The 25,949-nt window shown below is 40.8% G+C and overlaps 1 protein-coding gene across 1 annotated transcript in view; it reads right to left on the reverse strand.

Moving 5' to 3' along the window:
* The window catches only part of NFX1 (nuclear transcription factor, X-box binding 1), a 105,342-nt gene that overhangs the window by 54,800 nt on the left and 24,593 nt on the right, over positions 1-25,949 (reverse strand). The window contains exons 4-7 of the mRNA XM_083188419.1: positions 7,491-7,568; positions 7,280-7,385; positions 6,670-6,741; positions 2,024-2,163 (exon numbers count right to left, since the gene is read on the reverse strand). Of these exons, the coding sequence (XP_083044545.1) occupies positions 2,024-2,163; positions 6,670-6,741; positions 7,280-7,385; positions 7,491-7,568 (396 nt within the window). The remainder of the gene's footprint in view (positions 1-2,023; positions 2,164-6,669; positions 6,742-7,279; positions 7,386-7,490; positions 7,569-25,949) is intronic.

A 25,949-nucleotide genomic window follows, 5' to 3' on the forward strand; every position in this document is an offset into this window, starting at 1 on the left:
CAGAGAATGGAGGGCTCAATCCACAAGGCCCATTTTGGGTTTTTAGGCCTTCAGTCTGAAGCACGCTAATCAGTGCCAGCACCAGATGCCCATTCACTAGTGTGATTTTGGCTCTTTTGATGGATCAGGCGAAGAAATTAGATGAAAAGCATTAAATCGGATGTGTTTTGTCTCCAACTCTGATCTGCATTGGCTCAGCGTTGAAGATCAGACTTGCTGTACCAAGGATCCTTCAGAACACACAGCCAAGCATGTGATCACATCTGCAAAGGGATCACATCTTGGCCCTTATTCAGATTTGATCGCAGTGCAAATTTGTTCTCAAAATGGGCAAAACCATGTGCACTGCAGGTGGGGAGGATGTAACATGTATAGAGAGAGTTAGATTTGTGACAGTTATTTTGTTTCGGTGCAGGGTAAATACTGGCTGCATTATTTTTTCACTGCAATTTATATTTCAGTTTCAACACATCCCACCCAAATTTAACTCTCTCTGCACATGTTACATCTGCCCCACCTGCAGTGCACATGGTTTTGCCCATTTTGAGAACAAATTTGTACTGCTATCAGAATTGAATAAGGGCCATTATGTATTGTATGCGGTCCAGTCGGGAGCTGCCAGGTGAGATGGTGGGGTACCGCACGTGAAACCTCACAGTACTGGATGGATAACTTAAGAGGGATAAAAGTAGAGCAAGAACTTAACTTAGGGAATCACTACAGCAAGCACTTTGAATAGTCAAAAATATATATATATATATATATATATATATATATATATATATATATATATATATATACGTATTTTGGATGAGCGGCGCCACTTGTGCACGTCTAAGAAACAATAAATAAAGTAGCCACAGCAATCTTCCCTTATAGCAGGGGTTCCCAATCTTTTTTGAATCACGGCACCCTAGAGTATCAGAATTTTTCCAAGGCACCCCATGGCCTCAAAAAATATATATAAAATGAAGTAGATTGTGTTTATATGTGCTTCTTCGGTTCAGTTATGTTGTAAAGGGTAGGGTTTGCTTCTGATTGTACACATATTCTATGATTGGCAGCCACCAGCACTGGTTTTGTCCATAAATAATTCATCAGAAATAAATTGAATTGGTCCTGGACCTCCAACCCGTGGCACCCCTGCAAGTGTCCCGAGGCACCCCAGGGAGCCAAGGCACACAGTTTGAGAACCACTGCCTTATAGTGTAGAGGGTGTCAGCCAATTCTTTAAGATATAGTGTCGGTATAACACTTAGAAGGTACGAAAAAAATAGATAAAGATAACGGCGACTAATTACTGTGCTGGGTATATAATAATAAAATATTTATTAAGATGACAATATAAGACAAAAAAGTAGTACGTATAAAAAGGAAGGACAATTTTTAAGATGTAAGGGTAAAAATATACAGGAAAAAATGGGGGAGGTAAATAAAACACAATCTTCCTAAAATCAAATAAAAGCGTATAAAGATATACAGGAGATTTGCTTAACTTAAAAAGGATGGAGATCAGAGGTTTCCAACGCGTTTCGTCGATGTGACTTCATCAAGGGGATTGACCCCTTGATGAAGTCACATCGACGAAACGCGTTGGGCAACCTCTGATCTCCATCCTTTTTAAGTTAAGCAAATCTCCTTTATATCTTTATACGCTTTTATTTGATTTTAGGAAGATGTGTTTTATTTACCTCCCCCATTTTTTCCTGTATATTTTTACCCTTACATCTTAAAAATTGTCCTTCCTTTTTATACGTACTACTTTTTTGTCATATATTGTCATCTTAATAAATATTTTATTATTATATACCCAGCACAGTAATTAGTCGCCGTTATCTTTATCTATTTTTTTCATATATATATATATATATATATATATATATATATATATATATATATATATATATATATATATATATATATATATATATATATACATATACATAAATAGAATCTTATCTTGTGCAAGAACTAGGTTACAAGTCTCCAATTAAAATTGGACTTAAAAAGCTACATTTCCTACCTTGGTGTATGCTTTCTTGGCAAGGCTGGCACTTCCCAGCATGACACACCTGATTACAGTTGTGCTCTCCACAGTTCAATGGATTCCCACAAACATTTGCACAGTGCATAGTAGAAGACTGTCCACATCGAACAGATTGACTGTGAGAAGAATAGAGAGATAATATCATTAACAGTAACTTTCAACATAAAATATTAAATACAAAATGTAAAGTATTACTTGTGTAAAAATGAAACGCAGTGATTAAGGGAGGTATTGCTTCATTTACAGAGATAACCAGGTGCTTACATATAAAGTAATACCAGACCTTTTGTTTGAAATGAATAGCCTTCAACTCAACATATTATGCAACTTATTCACTTTATGCCCAAATCTGGTAAGAAGCAGCACACATTAAATGCACTGTTTGCTTGTGCACTTTTAGCCATTTATATTATTGATCTGTAGCAAACAATAGCCCTTCTCCAATCCCTTGAAAAGCCTGTGTTTTTTTTCACATGAAAACATACAGAATAAAGCCGGGTATCTGTTCACAGTTACTACCGTACGGGGAGGCTGTAATATTTCCCTGCCCCTCTCGTTGTAACAGTTGTTACATCAGACACTGCATCTTGCTCGATGTAAGCTCAGGTCCGGCGTCCAGGGCAGAACTGGAGTTTATGGCACTGCATCTTTGTGAATGACACCGACACGGGAATATTCGGGATCAGTGCCTCAGTGAAAAAAGGGTTAAGTCCCAGGTTTGACCCATTTGGTGTTCCAAATACTGAGTCAGACCCGGGACTTAGGGAAAGGGCTTCAAGAGTTCTTAGTAGTAGCAGCCCTGGTCATGCAATAAACTTGTCTTACTTCAGAACTGAAACACTCCTACAGCAACAAAGATTTAAATAAGCACTGGACAGACTAAGGTCACGTACACATTACAACAATCTGGATCGCAAGAGATGGGACAACTGATGCAAAGATACATCGTTGTCCTGTACACACATAACAGAGTGCAACTGCACAATATAGGATTGTTCAGTGGCCGCATCCAGGAGCATGATATTGTCCATTGTTTCATCACATCTGACGTGCAGTAGATGACCTAGATCAGGCATGTCCAACGTTGGCCCTCCAAATGTTTTGAAACTACACATCCCAGCATGCTTTGCAATAGTTTTAGCATTCTCTACTAGCAAAACTGTGGCAAAGCATGCTGGGATGTGTAGTTTCACAACATATAGAGGGCCAACGTTGGACATGCCTGACCTGGATAATACGCTCAGAATAGTTTAACCAGATAACTGTGTCTAATGTGTGGCCACCGTAATACAAGCAGCAATTTTACTGCAGAAATGAGCAGAATCTTTCACCTTTTAAGGGGGAAATTTACAAAGATGGGATTTCTATTACAGATGCGATGTTGCTATGGGCAACCAATCGGAATCTACTTCTGGTGGAGTGTGTGTATGTGTGTGTGTGGGGGGGTGTTTACAGTGTGATCTCTACCTTCCATCTCCACCAAAAGATGCACTCTGTAGTTAACATATACACCGGAGACAATTTTGAGCTCTTAACCAGTGTTTTTAAAAACTATGCATGGAACCAGGGAGATGAAAATCATTATTTCTCATCCCAATGTTATTCATAATTGCGAGTATTACATTTCTCCAACCACAGCCTGCTACATTAGCTTACAGTGTTTTAGAAAAAACATTTGAGTAGTCTCCAAGTACTGTACCTTTCTGAACTGAAAGTGAACACAAGTGCTGCAGTATAACAGTTTATTTTAAAATCCACATCTATTGTCATAGAGACGAGCTTTAGAAATAATGCTCATGCTTCCTTTAGGAACTTTTCACTTTTACATTAGCCAGAAAGGTTTTTTATTTTAAATGCTAGATTGTATCTAAAGAACAAATTGTCCCATATGTGCTGTATAAATAAAGAAAAAAAACGGACATACAAAACAATTGGATACAGCCTATGTATGTGCACGTAGGCTCATGTGCCCGAGATTGCCAATAAGAGCCTTCAATCTGTCCCGTGGAGGAACCCTGAAAGGCTGCATTTCCTTGGTAAAGAACCAGCAGCCGGGATACCGCGGTCTTGGACAAAGCTTCAGTCGGGAGATTGGCAGGTTATAGCTCTCATGAGTTTAGACACTAATCCTTGTGTTTATACACTGACTGAACACTATTTTGCATAACTCTAGCATGCATGCTATTAACAACTAAACCCCTAACAAACAGAGCTGTGAGAGCTGACTGATTGTTTATTGCTAATTTGCCTTTTTGCATACCATCAATGGATTCTTCACAGCAGCAATAATCTGGACTAACCAAATTATAATATAGGAAGCACTTACAACAACTGCTTTCTTTGCTATGCTATACTAACCAATTTGCTTGTGCAATACCTCTTAAAGTGACAGCTACAGAGAGAGTGATATTAGATCTATTTTATTGTTTAATTCCCGGCCGGTGATTTGTGTAAATCTATTGTTACTATTAAAATATTTTTAAGATTACCTGAATCAGCGCTGCCTTTAATTTCTCTGTGCCTTTTGGTACAATTCAAGGGGTGGAGTATCCCTCTCAAGGACAGCTGCAGACTCAGTAGAGTTTTTAAAATAGATTTGCGCTCTGTTATTTTTTCTTTTTTGGCCATACCTTAATGATTTCATGTCAGCAATTAGGTGCAGATGCTTACAATATTGGGCAACAAGCACTGTTCCCTGGACTTTAGATGTATTATCCTTCCATTTACCAATAAGTGCGATTTAGGACTACATAGCTGTATAACTAGTTAATATAAAAATCAAATTGTTTTTGTTTTGTTAATAGGACTCATAATGTATGAAGGAGGCGGAGCTAAGATGTAATTCTACTTGCAAAACCGACCACCTGTACACATGTGTAATTCTTTGTTCTCGCCAATTGGTTAATACGAATATATTTTTTTGGATCAAGGTTCTACCCTGCTTAAAATCACATAATCCATCATTAGGAGGATTAGTTGCTACATATTCAAAGATTTTAAAAGTCTGCTCACAGATTCAGTGCATTCAAAAAAAGAACCATTACAAAAGCCAAACAAAATGTAATTAGACGTAAATCCTTTTCACCACTGGAAACAGATTACACAGAGAACTCCAACTCAATCAAAGCCATTAATATTGACTGGAAATGCACAGTGTTAGGCATTGCTGTCTAACTGCACAGCAGTAATACGTTTGACCATGAACATGGCCTTCTGTGAGTGGAGTTTGTATATCCCAGTCATGTTTGCAAGGTTTTTCTTAGAGTGCGCTAGACCTACAAAAAAATAATAAATCACTTCCCGCTACCTAAAATGGAACCGAATGTGTATTGTATTATGCAATTATGCCTTAAAGCTCTTATGGGGCAAGACCTGGTGTGTATAATAACATTATCTTGTACAGTGCTGCCTTTGATGGAGCTATATAAACAATAATATATCAATTGTAAAGTACTGGCTGTTAAATGCTTGCAAACAATGGAATTATGGGGCTATTAAGTCATTTCACAACTTAAATGTCTCCTTTGGGAATTCACAAAAACATGATAATTATATTTCCATATTACTCATTACACCATCATATTTCAGTGCTAGGATGCCAAGGGAAACAAATTCAGTGTCTCCATATGGTCATTACATGGGAGACAGCATGACTGTCAAGCGCTCCACGAACTGAAATCAAATAGATTATAAAGAAGCATTTCAAAATAATGATTACAAAAATACAGCAGTATTCTTGTGCTTTCATAGGATTAGTGATGGTGGTAGGTAACATAAAAGGCAAGATATAGATTACTAATAAAGTAATGCTTGTGTTTATTTTTTTATTCTACCTATGTAAGCAAACCATACAGGTATATGTATTATTATTATATGTATCTCAGTGTAATTTACTATTTTAGTAAAGTAAATGTATACTACGTAAAAGTTATTGGTTTTAAATGTGTTTATAGTGATTTCATTTATTAAAGACAAGTGTGGGGCAAGAGAGAGATACAATGGACTATTTTATACCAAAAAACAACAACCAGTAAATCAGGAAAGTAAAGATAGCCATCTTTGTACCTAAACATTGTATTTTCATGGTGCAATAATATAATATACTGGGAAAGATGTGCTAAGCCTTGAAGACTGAAAAATGACAGGAGCCGATTGGTAGTTTCTCTCTTCACTTTAACAAACACAGCCTGTAACACGGCAGTCAGGAGCACATTCTCTATCACTATGGGCACGATTCAAAGTTGATCGCAAATGCAAAATCTTTTTGAAATGGCCCAAACCATGTGAACTTTGAATCAGGCCCTAGATCTCTAGCCACAATAAGGCTTAGTACACCTGTCCCATAATGCTTTTTCTAATCTTCATGCATTAAAAAACTAAAACATGCCTATATATTTAAGCATGCAAAAGAACATCCTTATCCTATACTGATATACTGGAAATGGCAACAGATTTTCTCCTTGTGAGAACTGGACCTACTATTAATAGTGTATCTAACTAGTTATATTAGAGACTCTGGTCTATAACTTAATTCCAATGATTTATCAACTCATTACCAGCTCCTGCAGGAAGAGCTGCATTATTAGAGATTATGATTAGCGTACTGCAGGTGACACACTTACCTGGTTCTTCCACATTCACAGGTTTTCGTCACAAAGGCAGGACAGGAGGGGCAAGGTCCAGGATGACAGAGTCTGTGAGAGATAAAGAAATTAAAGCAAAACTGTGTAGGATTTCTATAGATGCCTGAAAACTCAATACATCATGTAAGCCTGGTATGGTAACTATTTCTGCAAATAGTGTACAACTGCTCATTTAGAATTCCTCAACATTTGTTTCCTGACCCTCTTCTCGCCCTAAACAATCTAAACTCACAACAAAACAGCATTATCCTCATATTTTACTCATTCTCCTTACTGGCAGAGAGAATGATCTACGTTTAAATGGTCCGTAATAGTGCCTGTGGAAAAGAGCTGAATTTAAGTAGCTCATTACATGGGGCTCTGCATTATTGTGCAGGTCACCAGAAATGAGCTCTGCATGGTATACAAGCAATCAGGTATGGCTGTGTAGTCTTTCAGTACAATCCTTTGAAAGGACTCCGGTGTACAGCACTACACCGATGTAGCTCCCCCACCTTGGCAGCACAAAAGACATCATTCCAATTAGAGGTTCGTGGAGTCACGACATTACTAAATATATGTGTATATATGACTGGGAGAATTCTCTTACATATTGCAGTTGTGTGGGCAATCAAGGCCGGAGCGCTTCTTCCCACACAGCTCACCACAACTATGAGGGATTTCATTTCTGTTCCATTCAGGGTTGTTTATTTTACCTAGAAATACAGGTGTCATCATTGATTAATAATACAGCTAGTTTGCTGTATTTTCTAGGTACAAATATATCAGTAGTTAAGATGCAGTACAACATACAAACTTACCACAAAAGCAAGTGTATATGCTTGGTGCTCGAGAGGAGACATTCTGACAGGCAGGACACCTCCAACCACTGTTTCCATCTGAGGTAAAAAGAGAAGCACATGTATCTTTATCTAGATGGCATTGTATAGGACTAGATTTGAAAGAAGTGGAAAATCTAAATGTAAACTCCAATACAAAATAACATAATAGGTCATGAGCACAATGTTAAACCTGAACGGTCTCGATACAATATGGCACAGTCTTCACCAATGTATACTGCAAAAAAGCAGGAACAATATTGCAAACTTCAATAAAACTGTAGCTTGTGCTAGATTGTGGTAGAAATGGTCAGTGGTGTCACAGAATATAAATGCTCAACGATTTCAGATCTGGTGACTGAGGTCGTGCCCTTCAATAATCAGTGGAACTCTCATCACTGCTAACAACACATCATCATCCTGGGAGACACCCCCAAATCAGGAAAATAATGCTGAAACATGGGGTGAAGAAGCAATTAGCACTGACCTCACCATTTAAGGAGCTGACCCCAGGACAACATATCCCACATTACAGAATCCCCAGAACCCTTCACCAATGGAAACTGGAAAATGATCCGCTAATGGTTTCCTTGAATCTTCAATGTTAGCATATACAATGGGGTCAACCAACAAATCTGTACATGAAAAAGACCAGAGAGGCAAGTATGTCTGTCCACACCGACTGTCTTTTTGTTGTCCCCAACTGTACAATATCTGATCACAGCAAAAAGTAATCCCTGAAGATAGGGAGAGCAATATGCTGCTATGGAAAATCGACATGGGAGATTATTAGCAAATAATCTCCAATGTAGTCTTCCTTTACACTACCTTAAGAGCATATCAGTTCAGTTTTGTATTTATCAAGCTGGGTACACACTACCGCATTGGTGTCACCCATTCAATTTGCTATTGCTCTAGTTACTGTTGGCAGTCTCCGCTGAAGAGAAGGGGTAGATTTGAATAAACCTGTTCATGCAGAAGGGTCACTTGTCTGAATGGAGGCAATTGGTGTTGAACTTGGCGGCTATTGCTAAAGTAATAATTGCAAGGCAGTGGATGGCCTCCTCAGGCCCAAAAACGATTGAGTGGTTGAACCTGGTTAATAGCACTTGTGAACATGAGCGGTATGTATATGCCACAAAGGGAGCGGGATCCAAATTTTGGAAGACCTGGGGACAATGGAAACAATCAAGGTTCTACAAAATAGGTGTCCCGAAAGATGGCTAATGAGGGAGAGTTGTGTGTTATAGTCTGTAACTCGGCATGAGTAATAGGGGACACAGTAGCTTACAATGTAGATAGAGTAAAGAAGTATATAAGGGATAAGGATAAAATAAAAGTTATAGTTAACTAATGCACATAAACACATAAGTATGATATTAAATGTTCTTTTTTTTTTTTTTTTAAATATATATCAATTTTGCATAGAATGTGAGAAGTGGGATAGGAAATCACAAGTTACATCACTGTATGGTGTGCCACAATATTAATGAAATCATAAAGGGGGTTAGTTGATACACGAAGATAATGAAAAAGAATAAATCAAGTATTGAAGATTGATTATACAGTGTGAGGGAAAGAGTATAGATGAAGGACACAAAAGGTGTATTGGGAAGGGTCCCAATTTTAAATAATATATTAAAAATAATAATAATTGTATAAATTGACGCACTTTAATAGGTAGGTTACTGCACTTATAAGGTCTACATTAGTTCTACTGGTATAAGCTAAAATAAAAGGGTGTCCAGGGTTATAAGCTATTACTTGGCTAAATGGTCAGAAGTGTGTAGAAGGGGGATTACCAAGGTAGTTCAAAGGAGCTAGGATGTTCTGAAGAGATTTGCCGATATTAAGGAGGGGGCAAGGGGTTTAGGCCTAATGTATGTCTGTCTGTGGTAAGGGGGGAATGGCGGGGCGGGGGGTGGGTAATGTATTTATTTGTGTATTAAAAGGAAATGTAATTATCTTTATATGTATTATGTATTTTATATGTAATATATGAAATGTTGGAATAAAGAAAACTTAATTAAAAAAAAAAAGAAGGGTCACTTGTCTTTGTGCTAACCCTCTTTCTCAGAGATACCTTCAAGAAATCAGTTATGGTCCGACATTTGTAACGTTTTGGCCACATGAAATAGGGCTTTCAGTATAAATTTCAAAATAGGCATGGATGATCTATCCATGGTTGCTTGTAAGTGGTGATGTACTTCAGGGTCCTGCCGTATACAGCAGGTGCTCTGATGTTTAGATGGCCATTTTGGCCAAAGGCTTCAGGGTGTGATACACTGAAGAAGCCATTGATCATTATCCATGCCTATGTAGGTTAACAGGTACCCTTTCCCTCCCCCACCTCTGTCTCTACTTTGCATTACCTTTGAACAGGATAAGTGATCTTAGCAATTGCCTACTAGACACATGTACTAGCCTGCCTTCTTTCATCAGTGTCTGGCATATGCAGGATTACCGCTCACCCTCATCTATGCCATACTGTAAGTGAGGGGCAGCAACAAAAATTACCTGCAAAGGACACGCTCTACACCTGTGACACTCACTATCATAGGTACTCTCATTCTGGCCCCAAAATTGAAGCTTTCCTGCAATGGTATATAGTAACATAATTAAGGTTGAAAAAAGACGTTAGTCCATCGACTAACTACTGAATTGAGTAAGTCATATCTATAGGATTCCCTTAGTGGCCAAAAATGTATCCACTTTTGATTTAAATTCATTAACCGTAGTTGCTGTAACCACCCCCACCTAATTGCGTACCAAATTTATTTTCCTTGAGCCTCAGTACATGCACACATGTCCCAAGTATAGGCCTGTTGGTAAACAAATCATCTCCCAGTTCTTTACGATTCCCAATCCTGTATTGAAACATACTAATATCATCACCTCTCACCCTCCGTTTCTCCAGTGAAAACATATATTTACCCACAATGGATGTAAGGCTGACCGGTCTATACTTTTCAGGTTTAGTTTTGCTACCTATCTTAGATAATAGAACTACGTTAGCTATGCGCCAGTCCCTTGGTACCGACCCCAAGTTTATTGATTCATAGAATGGTAGTGCTATGACAGAACTCATTTCTTTTAGTATCCTAGGGTGTATTTCGTCCGGGCCAGGAGATTTGTTATTATTTTGGTTCTGTAATCTATTTTTGACCATTTCCTTACTCAAACGTACAGAAGTAAAAAAAAAAATTAATTGAATCATTCTACTTTCTCTTTTCCTTCTATTACCAGGGTACCCTGCTTATTTTTTAGAGGGACAATATTTTCCTTCCCTAACCATTTCTCGTTTATATAACTGTAAAATTTTTGGGATTAGATTTGCTATCTGAGACTTTTTTGTGGTCTCTAATGAAGTCATCTTGATTGTACTTTTACATTTCTTATTACATTCTTTATATGACTAACAGGACAGATCTTTAGGTGGCCACGAAAGCAGATACCAACTACATTTACTTACCCTCCATAGCCGTCGTGGGGTTGTCTCGCTCACTTGTTTAATAAACTAGTAGTGCTAGGTGTATCACTGCCACATAGGCCAATAAACAAGCAGTGGCAGCTGATCCTCACTGCAAGGGGTCTACTGCACCTACTCTCCTCCCTCTCCTTACCCTACCCTACTAACCACTCCTGTTGACCCTTCCTTAAACACATGTAGTAACTACATCAATGACAATTGCAGCATCAATGCCTATATCTTAGAAACAAGAGGAGAAGAGAATTACCTGTCTCTAATGTTGACATGTGATCATAGAAAGGATTCTATACATTCAGAAATTAAATCGGAGATACTGCACAGTGGTTTTCAGGGTGAGTGAGGCAATAAGGTTTGGGTATAGACCATTATAATTTCCCTTTATTATTTAAAGTACAAGGCAACCCATACCTAGATTTCACTAAAAAAAGTTTGTTGTAAAGAGATTTGGGTACTTATGTAATATCTGGGCTCCCGGTTTTCTTATGAGACCGTGTCCGCTCGCCTCGCTGCGCTCGCCACATTATATAAAATCAACTAGTTGGATAGTAGGGGTATGAAAAAATGGGGTGCATTTAACATGGGAGTCCAGATAATACATAAGTACCGAGATTTGCATATTTGTTTAATCATAATTTCGCTGGATTTGGGTGTTGACCACAGCATATGAGTGAAACACCATTTAACGCACTTTTGTCTTTTTTGTATATGTCTTTATTGTTCTTATTGATTACATATTTGTGTTGATACAGTATATCTCCAGAGTGACATACTAAAGGGACTATAACTCCTGATTTTTAATGAGGACATAATAAGTTACATTTTACATTACCTTAAAAGTGCTTTCAAGAAAAAAGTACTTTTCCTTCTATTTGGCAGCTCCCAACAAATCGTCTATTACAGTATATCCACAATAAAATGTTACTCTTCTGAGTCAGAGCCCTCTCAGACAATTCAGATGCATTAGATGCCACATAATACACAACTGATTACAATTTAACACTGACTAATGTCCATGACCTTTTAACCCCTTCATGACAGAGCCAGTTTTTGCCTTCCTGACAGAGCCCTTTTTTTCAAATCTGACATGTCTCACTTAAGTGGGGATAACTTTTTTTTGCTTTTACTTATCCCAGTGATTTTGAGATTGTTTTCTCGTGACACATTGTACTTCAAGTTAGTGGTAAATTTTCGTCGATACAGTCTGTGTTTTTTTGTGAAAAATACCAAAATATCGTGAAAAAATGGAAAATTTAGCAATTTGCAAAATGTTAAATTTTCTGCTTGTGAGACAAATAATCATACCACTCAAAATAGTTAATAACTAACATAGACCATATGTCTACTTTATGTTTCCATCATTATTTCAACTTCCTTTTAATTTTTTTGGACACTAGGAGGCTTACAATATGAATAGCAAATTCTCAAATTTTCATGAAAATTTCAAACACTGATTTTTTTAGGGACCAGTTCAGTTCTGATGTGACTTTGAGGGACTTGTATGTGAGACACCCCCATAAATGATGCCATTTCAAAAACTGCACCCCTCACAGTATTCAAAACAGCATTTTGGAAGTTTGTTAACCCTTTAGGTGTTTCACAGGAATTAAAACAAAGTGTAGGTGAAATTTCAAAATTTCTTTTTTTTTGCAGAGTTTCAATTTTAATACATTTTTCTAACGAATACAGTAGATTTTACTAGAGAAATGTGACTAAAAATTGATTCCCCCAATTCTTTTGTTTTCAAAAATATCCTATATGTGGCCCTAGTGTGCACGTTGACCAAACCACAGGCTTCATAATAGAAGGAGCACCTACTTGATTTTGGAGCCTCCTTTTTATGAGATTTTTTTTTAGGCACCATGTAGGTTTCTAGGCACCATAAGTGCTAAAAGTTAGGAACCTCCCCCACAAGTCACCCCATTTTGCAATCTACACCCCTCAGGGAATTCATCTAGGGGTATAGTGTACATTTCAAACCCCCAGGGGTTTCACCAATTTTGGTACAACTGGGATGTGAAAATGGAAAATTACATTTTTTTACACAAACATGCAGTTCTGGCTCAAAATTTTTCATTTTCACAAGGAATGAAGGAGACAAAGCACCCCAAAATCTGTGCCCCAATTTCTCCCGAGTACGGCAATGCCTCACATGTGACCAAAAAATACCAGTTGGGTGCATGGCAGGACTCAGAAGGGAAGGAGTGATTTTTGGATTTTGCAGCAAAGATTTTGGTGGAATGAATGGTGGGTGCTATGTTGCATTAGCAAGACTCCCAAAGCACCAATACAGTGGAACCCCCCCACAAGTCACCCCATTTTGCAAAGTACACCCCTCAGGGAATTCATCTAGGGGTATAGTGTACATTTCAAACCCCCAGGGGTTTCACCAATTTTGGTACAACTGGGATGTGAAAATGGAAAATTACATTTTTTTACACAAACATGCAGTTCTGGCTCAAAATTTTTCATTTTCACAAGGAATGAAGGAGACAAAGCACCCCAAAATCTGTGCCCCAATTTCTCCCGAGTACGGCAATGCCTCACATGTGACCAAAAAATACCAGTTGGGTGCATGGCAGGACTCAGAAGGGAAGGAGTGATTTTTGGATTTTGCAGCAAAGATTTTGGTGGAATGAATGGTGGGTGCTAAGTTGCATTAGCAAGACTCCCAAAGCACCAATACAGTGGAACCCCCCCACAAGTCACCCCATTTTGCAAACTACACCCCTCAGGGAATTCATCTAGGGGTATAGTGTACATTTCAAACCCCCAGGGGTTTCACCAATTTTGGTACAACTGGGATGTGAAAATGGAAAATTACATTTTTTTTACACAAACATGCAGTTCTGGCTCAAAATTTTTCATTTTCACAAGGAATGAAGGAGACAAAGCACCCCAAAATCTGTGCCCCAATTTCTCCCGAGTACGGCAATGCCTCACATGTGACCAAAAAATACCAGTTGGGTGCATGGCAGGACTCAGAAGGGAAGGAGTGATTTTTGGATTTTGCAGCAAAGATTTTGGTGGAATGAATGGTGGGTGCTAAGTTGCATTAGCAAGACTCCCAAAGCACCAATACAGTGGAACCCCCCCACAAGTCACCCCATTTTGCAAACTACACCCCTCAGGGAATTCATCTAGGGGTATAGTGTACATTTCAAACCCCCAGGGGTTTCACCAATTTTGGTACAACTGGGATGTGAAAATGGAAAATTACATTTTTTTTACACAAACATGCAGTTCTGGCTCAAAATTTTTCATTTTCACAAGGAATGAAGGAGACAAAGCACCCCAAAATCTGTGCCCCAATTTCTCCCGAGTACGGCAATGCCTCACATGTGACCAAAAAATACCAGTTGGGTGCATGGCAGGACTCAGAAGGGAAGGAGTGATTTTTGGATTTTGCAGCAAAGATTTTGGTGGAATGAATGGTGGGTGCTATGTTGCATTAGCAAGACTCCCAAAGCACCAATACAGTGGAACCCCCCCACAAGTCACCCCATTTTGCAAAGTACACCCCTCAGGGAATTCATCTAGGGGTATAGTGTACATTTCAAACCCCCAGGGGTTTCACCAATTTTGGTACAACTGGGATGTGAAAATGGAAAATTACATTTTTTTACACAAACATGCAGTTCTGGCTCAAAATTTTTCATTTTCACAAGGAATGAAGGAGACAAAGCACCCCAAAATCTGTGCCCCAATTTCTCCCGAGTACGGCAATGCCTCACATGTGACCAAAAAATACCAGTTGGGTGCATGGCAGGACTTAGAAGGGAAGGAGTGATTTTTGGATTTTGCAGCTCAGATTCTGGTGGAATTTTGGTGGGTGCTATGTCGCATTAGCAAGACCCCCCAAGCACCAATACAGTGGAACCCCCCCACAAGTGATCCCATTTTGCAAACTACACCCCTCAGGGAATTCATCTAGGGGTATAGTGTACATTTCAAACCCCCAGGGGTTTCATCAATTTTGGTACAACTGGGCAGTGAAAATGAAAAAAATACATTTTTTTACACAAAAATGTACTTCTGGCTCAAAATTTTTCATTTTCACAAGGAATGAAGGAGACAAAGCACCCCAAAATCTGTGCCCCCATTTCTCCAGAGTACGGCAATGCCTCACATGTGACCAAAAAATACCAGTTGGGTGCATGGCAGGACTCAGAAGGGAAGGAGTGATTTTTGGATTTTGCAGCACAGATTTTGGTGGAATGAATGGTGGGTGCTATGTTGCATTACCAATACAGTGGAACCCCCCCACAAGTGACCCCATTTTGCAAACTACACCCCTCAGGGAATTCATCTAGGGGTATAGTGTACATTTCAAACCCCCAGGGGTTTCATCAATTTTGGTACAACTGGGCAGTGAAAATGAAAAAAATACATTTTTTTACACAAAAATGTACTTCTGGCTCAAAATTTTTCATTTTCACAAGGAATGAAGGAGACAAAGCACCCCAAAATCTGTGCCCCCATTTCTCCAGAGTACGGCAATGCCTCACATGTGACCAAAAAATACCAGTTGGGTGCATGGCAGGACTCAGAAGGGAAGGAGTGATTTTTGGATTTTGCAGCACAGATTTTGGTGGAATGAATGGTGGGTGCTATGTTGCATTACCAATACAGTGGAACCCCCCCACAAGTGACCCCATTTTGCAAACTACACCCCTCAGGGAATTCATCTAGGGGTATAGTGTACATTTCAAACCCCCAGGGGTTTCACCAATTTTGGTACAACTGGGATGTGAAAATGGAAAATTACATTTTTTTACACAAACATGCAGTTCTGGCTCAAAATTTTTCATTTTCACAAGGAATGAAGGAGACAAAGCACCCCAAAATCTGTGCCCCCATTTCTCCAGAGTATGGCAATGCCTCACATGTGACCAAAAAATACCAGTTGGGTGCATGGCAGGACTCAGAAGGGAAGGAGTGATTTTTGGATTTTGCAGCACAGATTTTGGTGGAATGAATGGTGGGTGCTATGTTGCATTACCAATACAGTGGAACCCCCCCACAAGTGACCCCATTTTGCAAACTACACCCCTCAGGGAATTCATCTAGGGGTATAGTGTACATTTCAAACCCCCAGGGGTTTCATCAATTTTGGTACAACTGGGCAGTGAAAATGAAAAAAATACATTTTTTTACACAAAAATGTACTTCTGGCTCAAAATTTTTCATTTTCACAAGGAATGAAGGAGACAAAGCACCCCAAAATCTGTGCCCCAATTTCTCCAGAGTACGGCAATGCCTCACATGTGACCAAAAAATACCAGTTGGGTGCATGGCAGGACTCAGAAGGGAAGGAGTGATTTTTGGTTTTTGCAGCTCAGATTCTGGTGGAATGAATGGTGGGTGCTATGTGGCATTAGCAAGACCCCCGAAGCACGGTGAAATGATGAACCTAATAATCCATAGATGTGTGGTATATTTTGAAACACTCCTTTATACATAGGCCGGGTTTGTCGGGGCAAGTTTCACAGTGGAAAATAGTTTCCTTTCTTATTCCCTTTTTATAGCAAACTTTGCACCTTTTTTGTGTCCTGCCCTTTCTTGCAGTGGAGGGGATTTCGTTGGGAAAATGCTGCCCTGGTACAATACGGGGGCCAGTACTAGAAGTACTGGGGCCCTCTGCCTGCTGATTCCCAAATGTTAGGCTCTTTATGACTTCCTCTTGAAAGTGCATAAATGTCCCCCTCTGGCCGGTAGAACGGAATAGCACGTAAGCGTTATACAGTGCCATCTGGATGATATACACGGCCAGCTTCTTGTACCAGATATTTGTTTTCCGCAGGGCATTGTACGGCTTCAGTACCTGATCTGAAAGATCCACTCCGCCCATGTACTTATTGTAATCTAGGATACAATTTGGTTTTGAGGTGTGGGTACTGGTACCTCGTACAGGGATGGAGGTGGTACTGTCTCCATGAATTGTTGTCAGTATAAGGACATCCCTCTTGTCCTTATATTTGACCAACAACATATTTTCGGTGCATATTCCCCTGCTTTCACCCCTTCTCATTACTTGGGCAATGTGCGTTTTGGGGAGGCCTCTTTGGTTCTTGCGCACAGTACCGCAAGCTGCTGTACCTCTTGAACCAAGGGCCTTAAACAGGGGGATGCTGGTGTAAAAGTTATCCACATAGAGGTGATAACCCTTATCCAGGAAGGGGTGCATTAAATCCCAGACAATTTTTCCACTAACACCTACGAGGGAGGGGGGGCATTCTGGTGGTTCAATTCTTGAATCCTTCCCTTCATATACCCTAAACTTGTGGGTGTACCCTGTGGTGCTTTCACACAGCTTATACATTTTTATGCCATACCTTGCCCTCTTACTGGGAAGGTACTGGCGGAATTTAACCCTTCCTTTAAAATGTATAAGGGACTCGTCGATACTAATACATTTATCAGGGATGTATAGCTCTGCAAATTTGGCACTGAAATGATCAATGACCGGCCTGACTTTGAATAGCCTGTCAAAGGTGGGATCATCTCTGGGTGGGCACTGTGCATTATCGGTGTAATGTATAAATTTATGGATTGCCTCAAAACGAGCCCGGGGCATGGCCATACGGTGAAATGGGGTGCTGTACAGAACATCTGTACTCCAATATTGCCTAATTTGTGGCTTTTTTACTATGCCCATATGTAACACCAGACCCCAAAACGTCATCATCTCTACTGCATCTACAGGGGTCCACCTAGCAAATGATGACGTGGGGTTTTGAGCAATAAACTGCTGGGCATATAAATTAGTTTGGTCCACCATTAAATTTATAAAATCATCAGAGAAAAATAATTTGAAAAAGTCAATTTCTCTGAGACCTGTTGAATCAAATTGGATTCCTGGGATGGCCAAAAACTCAGGAACCTGGGGCTCAAAATTGTCTGGTGGTGGGGTCCATACGAGATCAATTATTGGGGGGGGGGTCTCAGCTGCTCTACGGGGGCGTCTTTGAGGGGGTCCCTCATCATCAGAGGAGGAAGAGGAGCTTCCTTCAAATTCCCCGCTTGCCTCACTGGCTGTGTCAGAATCAGAAGCAAGCATGGCATATGCCTCCTCCACCGAATACATTCTCCTGGATGACTGGGACGACATTTGGGATGACATTTGGGATGCCATTTATATTTTTGTGTTACTGGTAGTGAAATGTTTCAACACGTGTATAGTGTAGGGGGGGGTACAAACTTTATTTCAACCCGGGGGGTATGTAGTGTGTAGTGTGTATGTATGTAGTGCAGAAAAAAAAAAAAATACAAAAAAAAAAAAATTGAAGGGTTCAAAAAAAAAAAAAAAAAAAATGGAAGGGGTTAAAAAAAAAATGGAAGGGGTTAAAAAAAAAATGGAAGGGGTTAAAAAAAAAAAAAATGGAAGGGGTTAAAAAAAAAAAAGGTCCTGCGCCAAAAATTGAGCACAGATGTTGGTCAGTAACGTCCGTCACTGAACAGCGCTCAAAGGCAACAGGAATTTGATCCAAAAAAAAAAAAAAATAGATCAACCCTGTGCCGAAAAAGCTGATCAGTGATGTACGTCACTGATCAGCGCACAGTGGCCACAGGACACACACAAAATCACAGTGTGTGTAAAAAAAAAAATGTAAAAAAGACCCCACAGCACTCACAAAAAATAAAAAAAGGTGATCAGTGATGCGACACTGATTACCAGTGAGGGGCAGCAGGTGCACAACCTTTGGTGGTACTGACAGGTATATATAAAAAAAAAAAACCTCTGTACCCCCAAAAAGTTGCTGATCACCTCAGATATAGTGATCAGCACAAAAGGCGGGGGCAGCAGACACAAAATTTAGCACTCTCTATCACTCTCTGTCACTATCTCTCTCTATCTCTCTATCTCTCACTATCTATCACTCTATGACACTGCAGCAGCAGCACTGACAGGTATATCTATATATAAAAAAAAACCTGCGCCCCCAAAAAGTTGCTGATCAGTTAATTTATACTGATCAGCACAAAAGGGGGGGCAGCAGTCAGTTATATAAAAAATATATAGCACGATCTGTCACTATCTCTCTATCTCTCTCTCTCTATCTCTCTCTATCTATCTATAGCTCTATCACACTGCAGCAGCACAAAATATAGCACTAGGCCTCTCTATCTCTCTCTATCTCTCTCTATCTCTTTCAGTTATATAAAAAATATATAGCACAATCTGTCACTATCTCTCTATCTCTCTCTATCTATCTATAGCTCTATCACACTGCAGCAGCACAAAATATAGCACTAGGCCTCTCTATCTCTCTCTATCTCTCTCTATCTCTTTCAGTTATATAAAAAATATATAGCACACTCTGTCACTATCTCTCTCTCTATCTCTCTCTATCTCTCTAATCTATAGCTCTATCACACTGCAGCAGCACAAAATATAGCACTAGGCCTCTCTATCTCTCTCTATCTCTCTCTATCTCTCTCTCTCTAACTCTCTCTCTATCTAATAAATCGCAGCAGCACAAGATGTCACAGGATGTCACAAGATGTCACAAGCATAAGCAATATCAATGATCAGGTAAGTATTTTGGATGGGTTCTGGTCAGTATAGGCGGCAGCTGGGCACGGTGACCGCACTGCACGCTATTCCAGACCGGAATGGCGTCTGCAGTGCAGTCACCGTTAGTTTAAACCCCCCTCCATGGCTGTGATTGGTCCGTCGGTCCGACGGACCAATCACGGCCTTTGGGGGCGGGAGGGGTGAGGTGGGGTGACACCAGTGTCACCCTTACACCCCGCGGTGATTGGTGCTGTACTTTACAGCACCAATCACCTCCGATCCCGTGTCACCGGCGAACGTTATTCGCCGGTGACACAGAAAACGCTGTGAATGGCTGTTCACAATGAACAGCCAATCACAGCGATCGCCGACGGGGGGGCGGCATCGCCGCCCCCCCTGGGCATGCACGGACATGTCTGCTGTCAGGGACAGCAGACATCGTCCCTCTGTCACTGCGTCTCTAGACGCAGTGACAGTTTTAAGCCATGACGTATATATACGTCAACGGTCGGGAAGTACTTCCCGGCCATGACGTATATATACGTCAAATGTCGTGAAGGGGTTAAATTATAACAGATTGAAATGGTCTTCAGCACTAAAAAGCTAATCAGCAAATGCTATCTTCATTCATATCAAGTTTCAATGTGAGAAGGGTTGACTGTCTCTGCTGATTAGGACTGCAATTGAAGCTAAATTTCAGGTCATTATTGGTCCCAAGTAACATAATTCAAGGTTCTTCACTTCATTTAAGATTTGTCAGCTGACTCAGTGAAGGTATTTTCATTAGTCTCAGACCTATAATAATGGGGATTGGTGCCAAATCAAAGCTTCCAACCCGACCATTTCTGATTTTCATGAAATTTGGTAGGATGATAGAGGAGTTCTATGTCAGATGGCATGTTGCTCTGGGAAACTAATCAGATACTATCTATCTTCTAGAACAGGCATGTCCCTCCTGTGACCCTCCAGCTGTTGTGGAACTACACATCCCAGCAATCCTTGCAATAGTTTTAGCATAAAGCAAAACTGTGGCAAGGCATATTGGGACGTGTAGTTTCACAACAGCTAGAGGGCTGCAGGTTGGATATGCCTGTTCTAAAAGGTGCTAAATAAATAAGAATTCCGGTTGGTTGCCCATAGAAAACATCCCATGTAAAATACAACTCGCATCTTAGTAAATTTTCCCCACAGTGTTCATGCAACAAGGTTGAAAACACAACAGTTTTAAAAAAATGTATGCTTGCAAAGCTAATTAAAAAACAAACAAACACAACTGCTTCTAATTGTGATAGTCATGTTGGTCTTGTTTTTAAGCTAAAAGGACCATAGTTTTCATTAGAAAAAAAAATGTTTTAGATGTCAATAGGGACTACATTTATAGGTCCCATGATTTAACCTTTAACCTTTTTTATGGTTTGAGAGCTTGACAAATCGGTAAGTATATTAACAACAAACTGGTCTATCATCCTACCAAATTTGATGAAAATCTTAGACGGATGGCTTTCCCCCCTGTTGGGAGTATCGGCAGTCGGAATTCTGATGTCTGTATACTGACAGTATATCAGGCCGCTATACCACACCCCTTGGAGCTTACCCTGTCCATGTAACTGGGTTATTGTTTCAAGACTATGGGGGGTATTCAATCCCACCAGTAACAGTCCGAATTGTCGAGCATGAAAATTTAGCTCGACAAGTCGAGTTCTCGCCTATTCAAACTGTAATTTCAATCCCACCAGTAACAGTCCGATTTGTTGAGCATTTGCATTTATTTTGCTATCTGCCACCGCTATTTCCGACGGGGAAATATCGGCGGCTCCCTATTCAATGCTGTCTTTAGCGACAGCATTGAAGCGGGATCACGGCAGAATGGGCCCGACTTTAGAAGCTGTTGGGCCCATTCTGGCGATAACGGTCGTGGATTGTCGCGATCCCGGCCGCAGATTGACAATCCACGGCCGTTCGTGGCCACGCCCCCTTTGTGCCAATCGGCAGGCGGGACATTGAATCCCGCCTGTCGTTCTGTGCTAGATCAGACCACAAACGAGCCAGGATCACGGCTATCGGCGGGGATAGACAGCAGTGTTCCTGGCCCGTTTGTGGTCTGATCTACCACAGAACGACAGGCGGGATTCAATGTCCCGCCTGCCGATTGCACCCCCCCCCTAAATCTTTAAACCTAGTCATGAGGCAGCTCAAAATAAAGCCGGTTAGGTTTTGAACAAAATGTTGTTTCTTTTTTATATTATTGAATTTAACCATCTTATTCCTAACATGAGGTTTTTATATGTTCACCAATGCAAATGTGTGTATTTTGTTTTTTCAAACCGTTTTAACTCAAAAACTAGAAAAGATATAAAGAATATGTAGAAATCAAGAATTGAGTGTGCTTTGATGTTCCATTTAGTATACAGACTGCAATAAAAAAAAACTATGGATGTGTCCTCATATCTAGCCTTAATATGCCACACAGCGCAAGATACCTGGAGGGCATTGCTGAAATGCTGTAAGGGTCATCAAATTAACCAACACGTCGCCTTGTGCATCACAATTGCATTGCGATTGTTTTGGGGCCAAAAAAATGCAAGACACAAGATGCTAGAATATTCTTATGGGACATGGTGTGTCAAGAGGGGCTGTTTGGCATGACTGCAGCAAGATGTAGGAAACCTGTAATGTAAAACAGTAATATATTGGATCAGCTGTTGTAGAATGACTCAGCATCTATTTAAGGGTGATACATATTTTTAGATTTTATTGTAAGTATTTTAATGGTAGGAGTGCTAATTAGGACATATGTATATGTTGCATTGATTTAAAATAAAAACCTCATTCTTAATCTGTACCCACATTTTGGAGTGCATTAAATGTTACCGGAGTTACTGGTTTCATTGCATATGGCTCTTCATTTCACACTAGTCTTACCACCAAACTTGTCCACAATGCGAAATATGATTGATACAGTTTCTGGCACAGCCTGTCTCTGGATTTTACATGTCTGAACTTGCAAGTAGGTTATTGTTAACACTACAATTTGAATGCTACAGGATGACGAGCATGAATGCCTTCTGTCCTATAATTATTAATGCACTGTAAGGTCATTAAACATCATGGTACAATAGAGTAAATACAGAATACATGCTGGGTGCTGCTTCTCATCTATGTAGTACTATTAGCTTTGCAAGTTCTCCTGCAGTGATACGGACAGCATGGGGAAGCAGCAGACTACCCGGAAAACTACAGCTGTCTTGTGAACAGCAACAAAGAAACGCAGCAGGATATAAAGAAGACCTACACCGCAATACCAGATACACTAATAAGTTATGGGACTGCACGCTGGCGGGGTGTAGCTTAGCCACACTGTAATATTAGCAGATGCTTGCAGAGGTAACTTAACATTTCTACGGCTACTCAATGAAACAGAACTTTAGAATACAAATTGGCAAGATCGGATTTTTAAAGCATATTCCTTCTGGAGAGAACAATGTATGCCACCAATAATTCTACAGTATATTAAACATTATTGGACATTTCAATGGCTAACATTATAATTACCAAGCATGTTTGTAAGATGTGCCAGGAATAACAAATACGGAAAAGGGGGTGGGGGCAGAGCATACCTTTAATCACCTCATGCTAAGCAGTCCACTGCCTCTCAAATAGATCCCGGGTAACAGTGACAGTGGAAAATGACTCTTGGGTTAGGTGACACGGGAAGCGCTTCTACACAGTGAATGGAGCTTCTGGGGCACTGGCAGATGAGATCAGTCAGTGCCCTGCAGAGCAAGGAAAAAGATGAATAGGGCTGCATGAAACACCTGCAGCTGGCACACAGCCCAAGCAAAAAGGCAACCGCAGGCTGACTCCGCACCCTGTAACCCTGCAATACTGAGAGCTGTAACCACCCCTCTCCTTTTGTGAAAGTTACCTTATTAACACACGTGAACGAATTAATGGAATCTTGACCAGTGTGAAAGCTGAACCCAGGTTAAGGAATTGTAACTCATGTCCTGTACACAGTATATGTCTCATGATTTGCATTAACGATATGCACGATAAAGATAGTTATCTATACGATCGTGCACATGGTTCAGTGTGTCCTCACTATATAGTTAATAATGCGCACTTCCGCAGATCATTAACTATCGTCTGAGCATGCAGTCAGATCTGACCATATCATCAATGACTCACATCCAGCAGAGGTCGCAGTGAAGTGTCTGAATATCATTTGATTCGTGGAAACGGCAAGATCTTTAACAATATCAGCGGTACCTATAAGGTGGTCAAGACATTACACAAAAAATTTCTAATCTTGATAAATAAAATGTACTAACCATTCTGTATACTTGATAGTCTCTCCGGAAAAACTTTTTATTTATTAAAAGTACAGTTTTTAAACAGAAAGTAAAAAAATATGTATGTATCTACAGTCATATAATTGGATAAACAATCCAATTTAAGTAGTGTACATATGTGTTCTCATACACTATGGGCAATATTCAATTGATGCCGGAATGGATCCGGCATCCATTATTCAATTCATCGGCCAAATCTGGATGCCGGATTTGGCCGATGATTGACACTCACTCGGCCGGCGCATGGACCGGGTGTGCGCGGCAGCGGGAGACAGCGAGAATCGTAGAGGGAGACTGTATGGAGCCAGATGTATGGGAGGGTGCAGGCGGCAGCGTGAGTGGAATGGAGGACGGCACCGTGTAAGCTGCTGCTGCTCACCCGGCGCCGTCCTCCCTGCCTCAATCCGGCATTTTGTTATGCCGGATTGAGAATGACGGAAACACAGCAGTTTTGGCTGTGTTTTCGTCAAAAGCAGGTGAATTAGCGGCTCTTCCATCAATCCACCTGCTTTTCGGCATGTCGAAACATTTCGACATGCCGGAAAAAAACAGCTAAGATTGCATAGATCGGAACCTCTTCCGATGTATTCATGTCGAAAACTGCCGTCTTTTTGGCAAGACAGCAGTTTCGACACTGATTGAATATACCCCCAAGCCTCAATACAAAATGCTGCATAAGTGAATTCATAGGAGAATCTCTTATTAAAAGCTCCATACACACTGGGCCTGCATATGTATGGACAGCGATGATTGCTATCATTGCTGGGGGAAATACAAACTGCCCGGTGCCGTCAGAAGGGGAGGGGAAGAGACAGCTTTGCATAGCGCAGTGCTATGGAAAGCCGTCCTCAAAGCCGCTCATCTGCTGGTATTACCAGCAGATGAGTGGCTATCCCAACGATGATTCGGGAGCGCACAGCAGCGCTCACCGCCAGGCTATATACATTGGGAGGCTTTGAGCTGAAAGCCGCTCAAACTTGCTGTTTTGAGCAGCTTTCAGCTCAAATTCGCCAAGTGTGTTTCGGCCTTAAATGTGGATCCTAAGGTCATCATAGATTCAGCAAAAAAAATACTGAAACTGTGTCTGGTATTCAATGTTAACTATATTATTTATGTACAAAGTTGAAGATGAAGAACAATATATACATACATAGATAGCAGGATTCGCAAATACGCGCTTTAGCGCGTATTTTACCCTAAAACGGCCAAAACTGAAGGGGTCCCCGAGGACGTGCTGAGCTGCGCCTGTGAGCCGCCGTTAGCCAATCACAGCAGCGGCCGCCGGGACCCAATCATTACACAGTGGCCACCCGGCAGCCAATCATTGCAAGTGCGCGCCTTGCAGTTACTAAAGCCGCGCGCCCTGCCATTTGTGAGAGCAGGTTCACGGTCAGTGTCTGTGCGGCTCTGCATCCTTCTGCCGCCCCCTGTCCATTCTGCTGCTGAGAGCGGGGGACGGGATGCGATATGGCTGTAACAACTGACAGCCACTCTTGGCATAAGAGGTGAGCGGGCTGTCAGCCCAGTGGGGGACTGGATGTGGCTGGAAGAGCTGACACGCTGCTCAACTCAAAGCAGCGTTTCAGCTCTTCCAGCCACATCCAGTCCCCCCGCCTCGCAGACAACCCGCTCACTCACTCTTTCATCAGCTTGTATCAGCTTTACCAGCCCCCCCCCGGGGCAGCGAGCAACAAATGCGCCCCCACCCCTGTGGCAACCAGAATAACCCCCCTGGCAACCAGAATAACCCCCCCCCCTGCGCCAACCAGAATGTAACCCCTGCAAGGAGCATGTAACCCCTGGCAACAAGCATGTAGGTAAGCAGCACTTATTTGCTATAATACATACTGGGCATTACATTGTGTGCTATAATACATACTGGGCATTACATTGTGTGCTATAATACGTACTGGGCATATCGGTGTGTGCTATAATACGTACTGGGCATAACTGTGTGTGCTGTAATGCGTACTGGGCATTACGGTGTGTGCTATAATGTGTACTGGGCATTACGGTGTGTGCTATAATGTGTACTGGGCATAACGGTGTGTGCTATAATGTGTACTGGGCATAACTGTGTGCTA

Source organism: Crinia signifera, chromosome 5 (assembly GCF_055691185.1).
Source record: "Crinia signifera chromosome 5, ASM5569118v1, whole genome shotgun sequence".
Taxonomy (NCBI): Eukaryota; Metazoa; Chordata; class Amphibia; order Anura; family Myobatrachidae; genus Crinia; species Crinia signifera.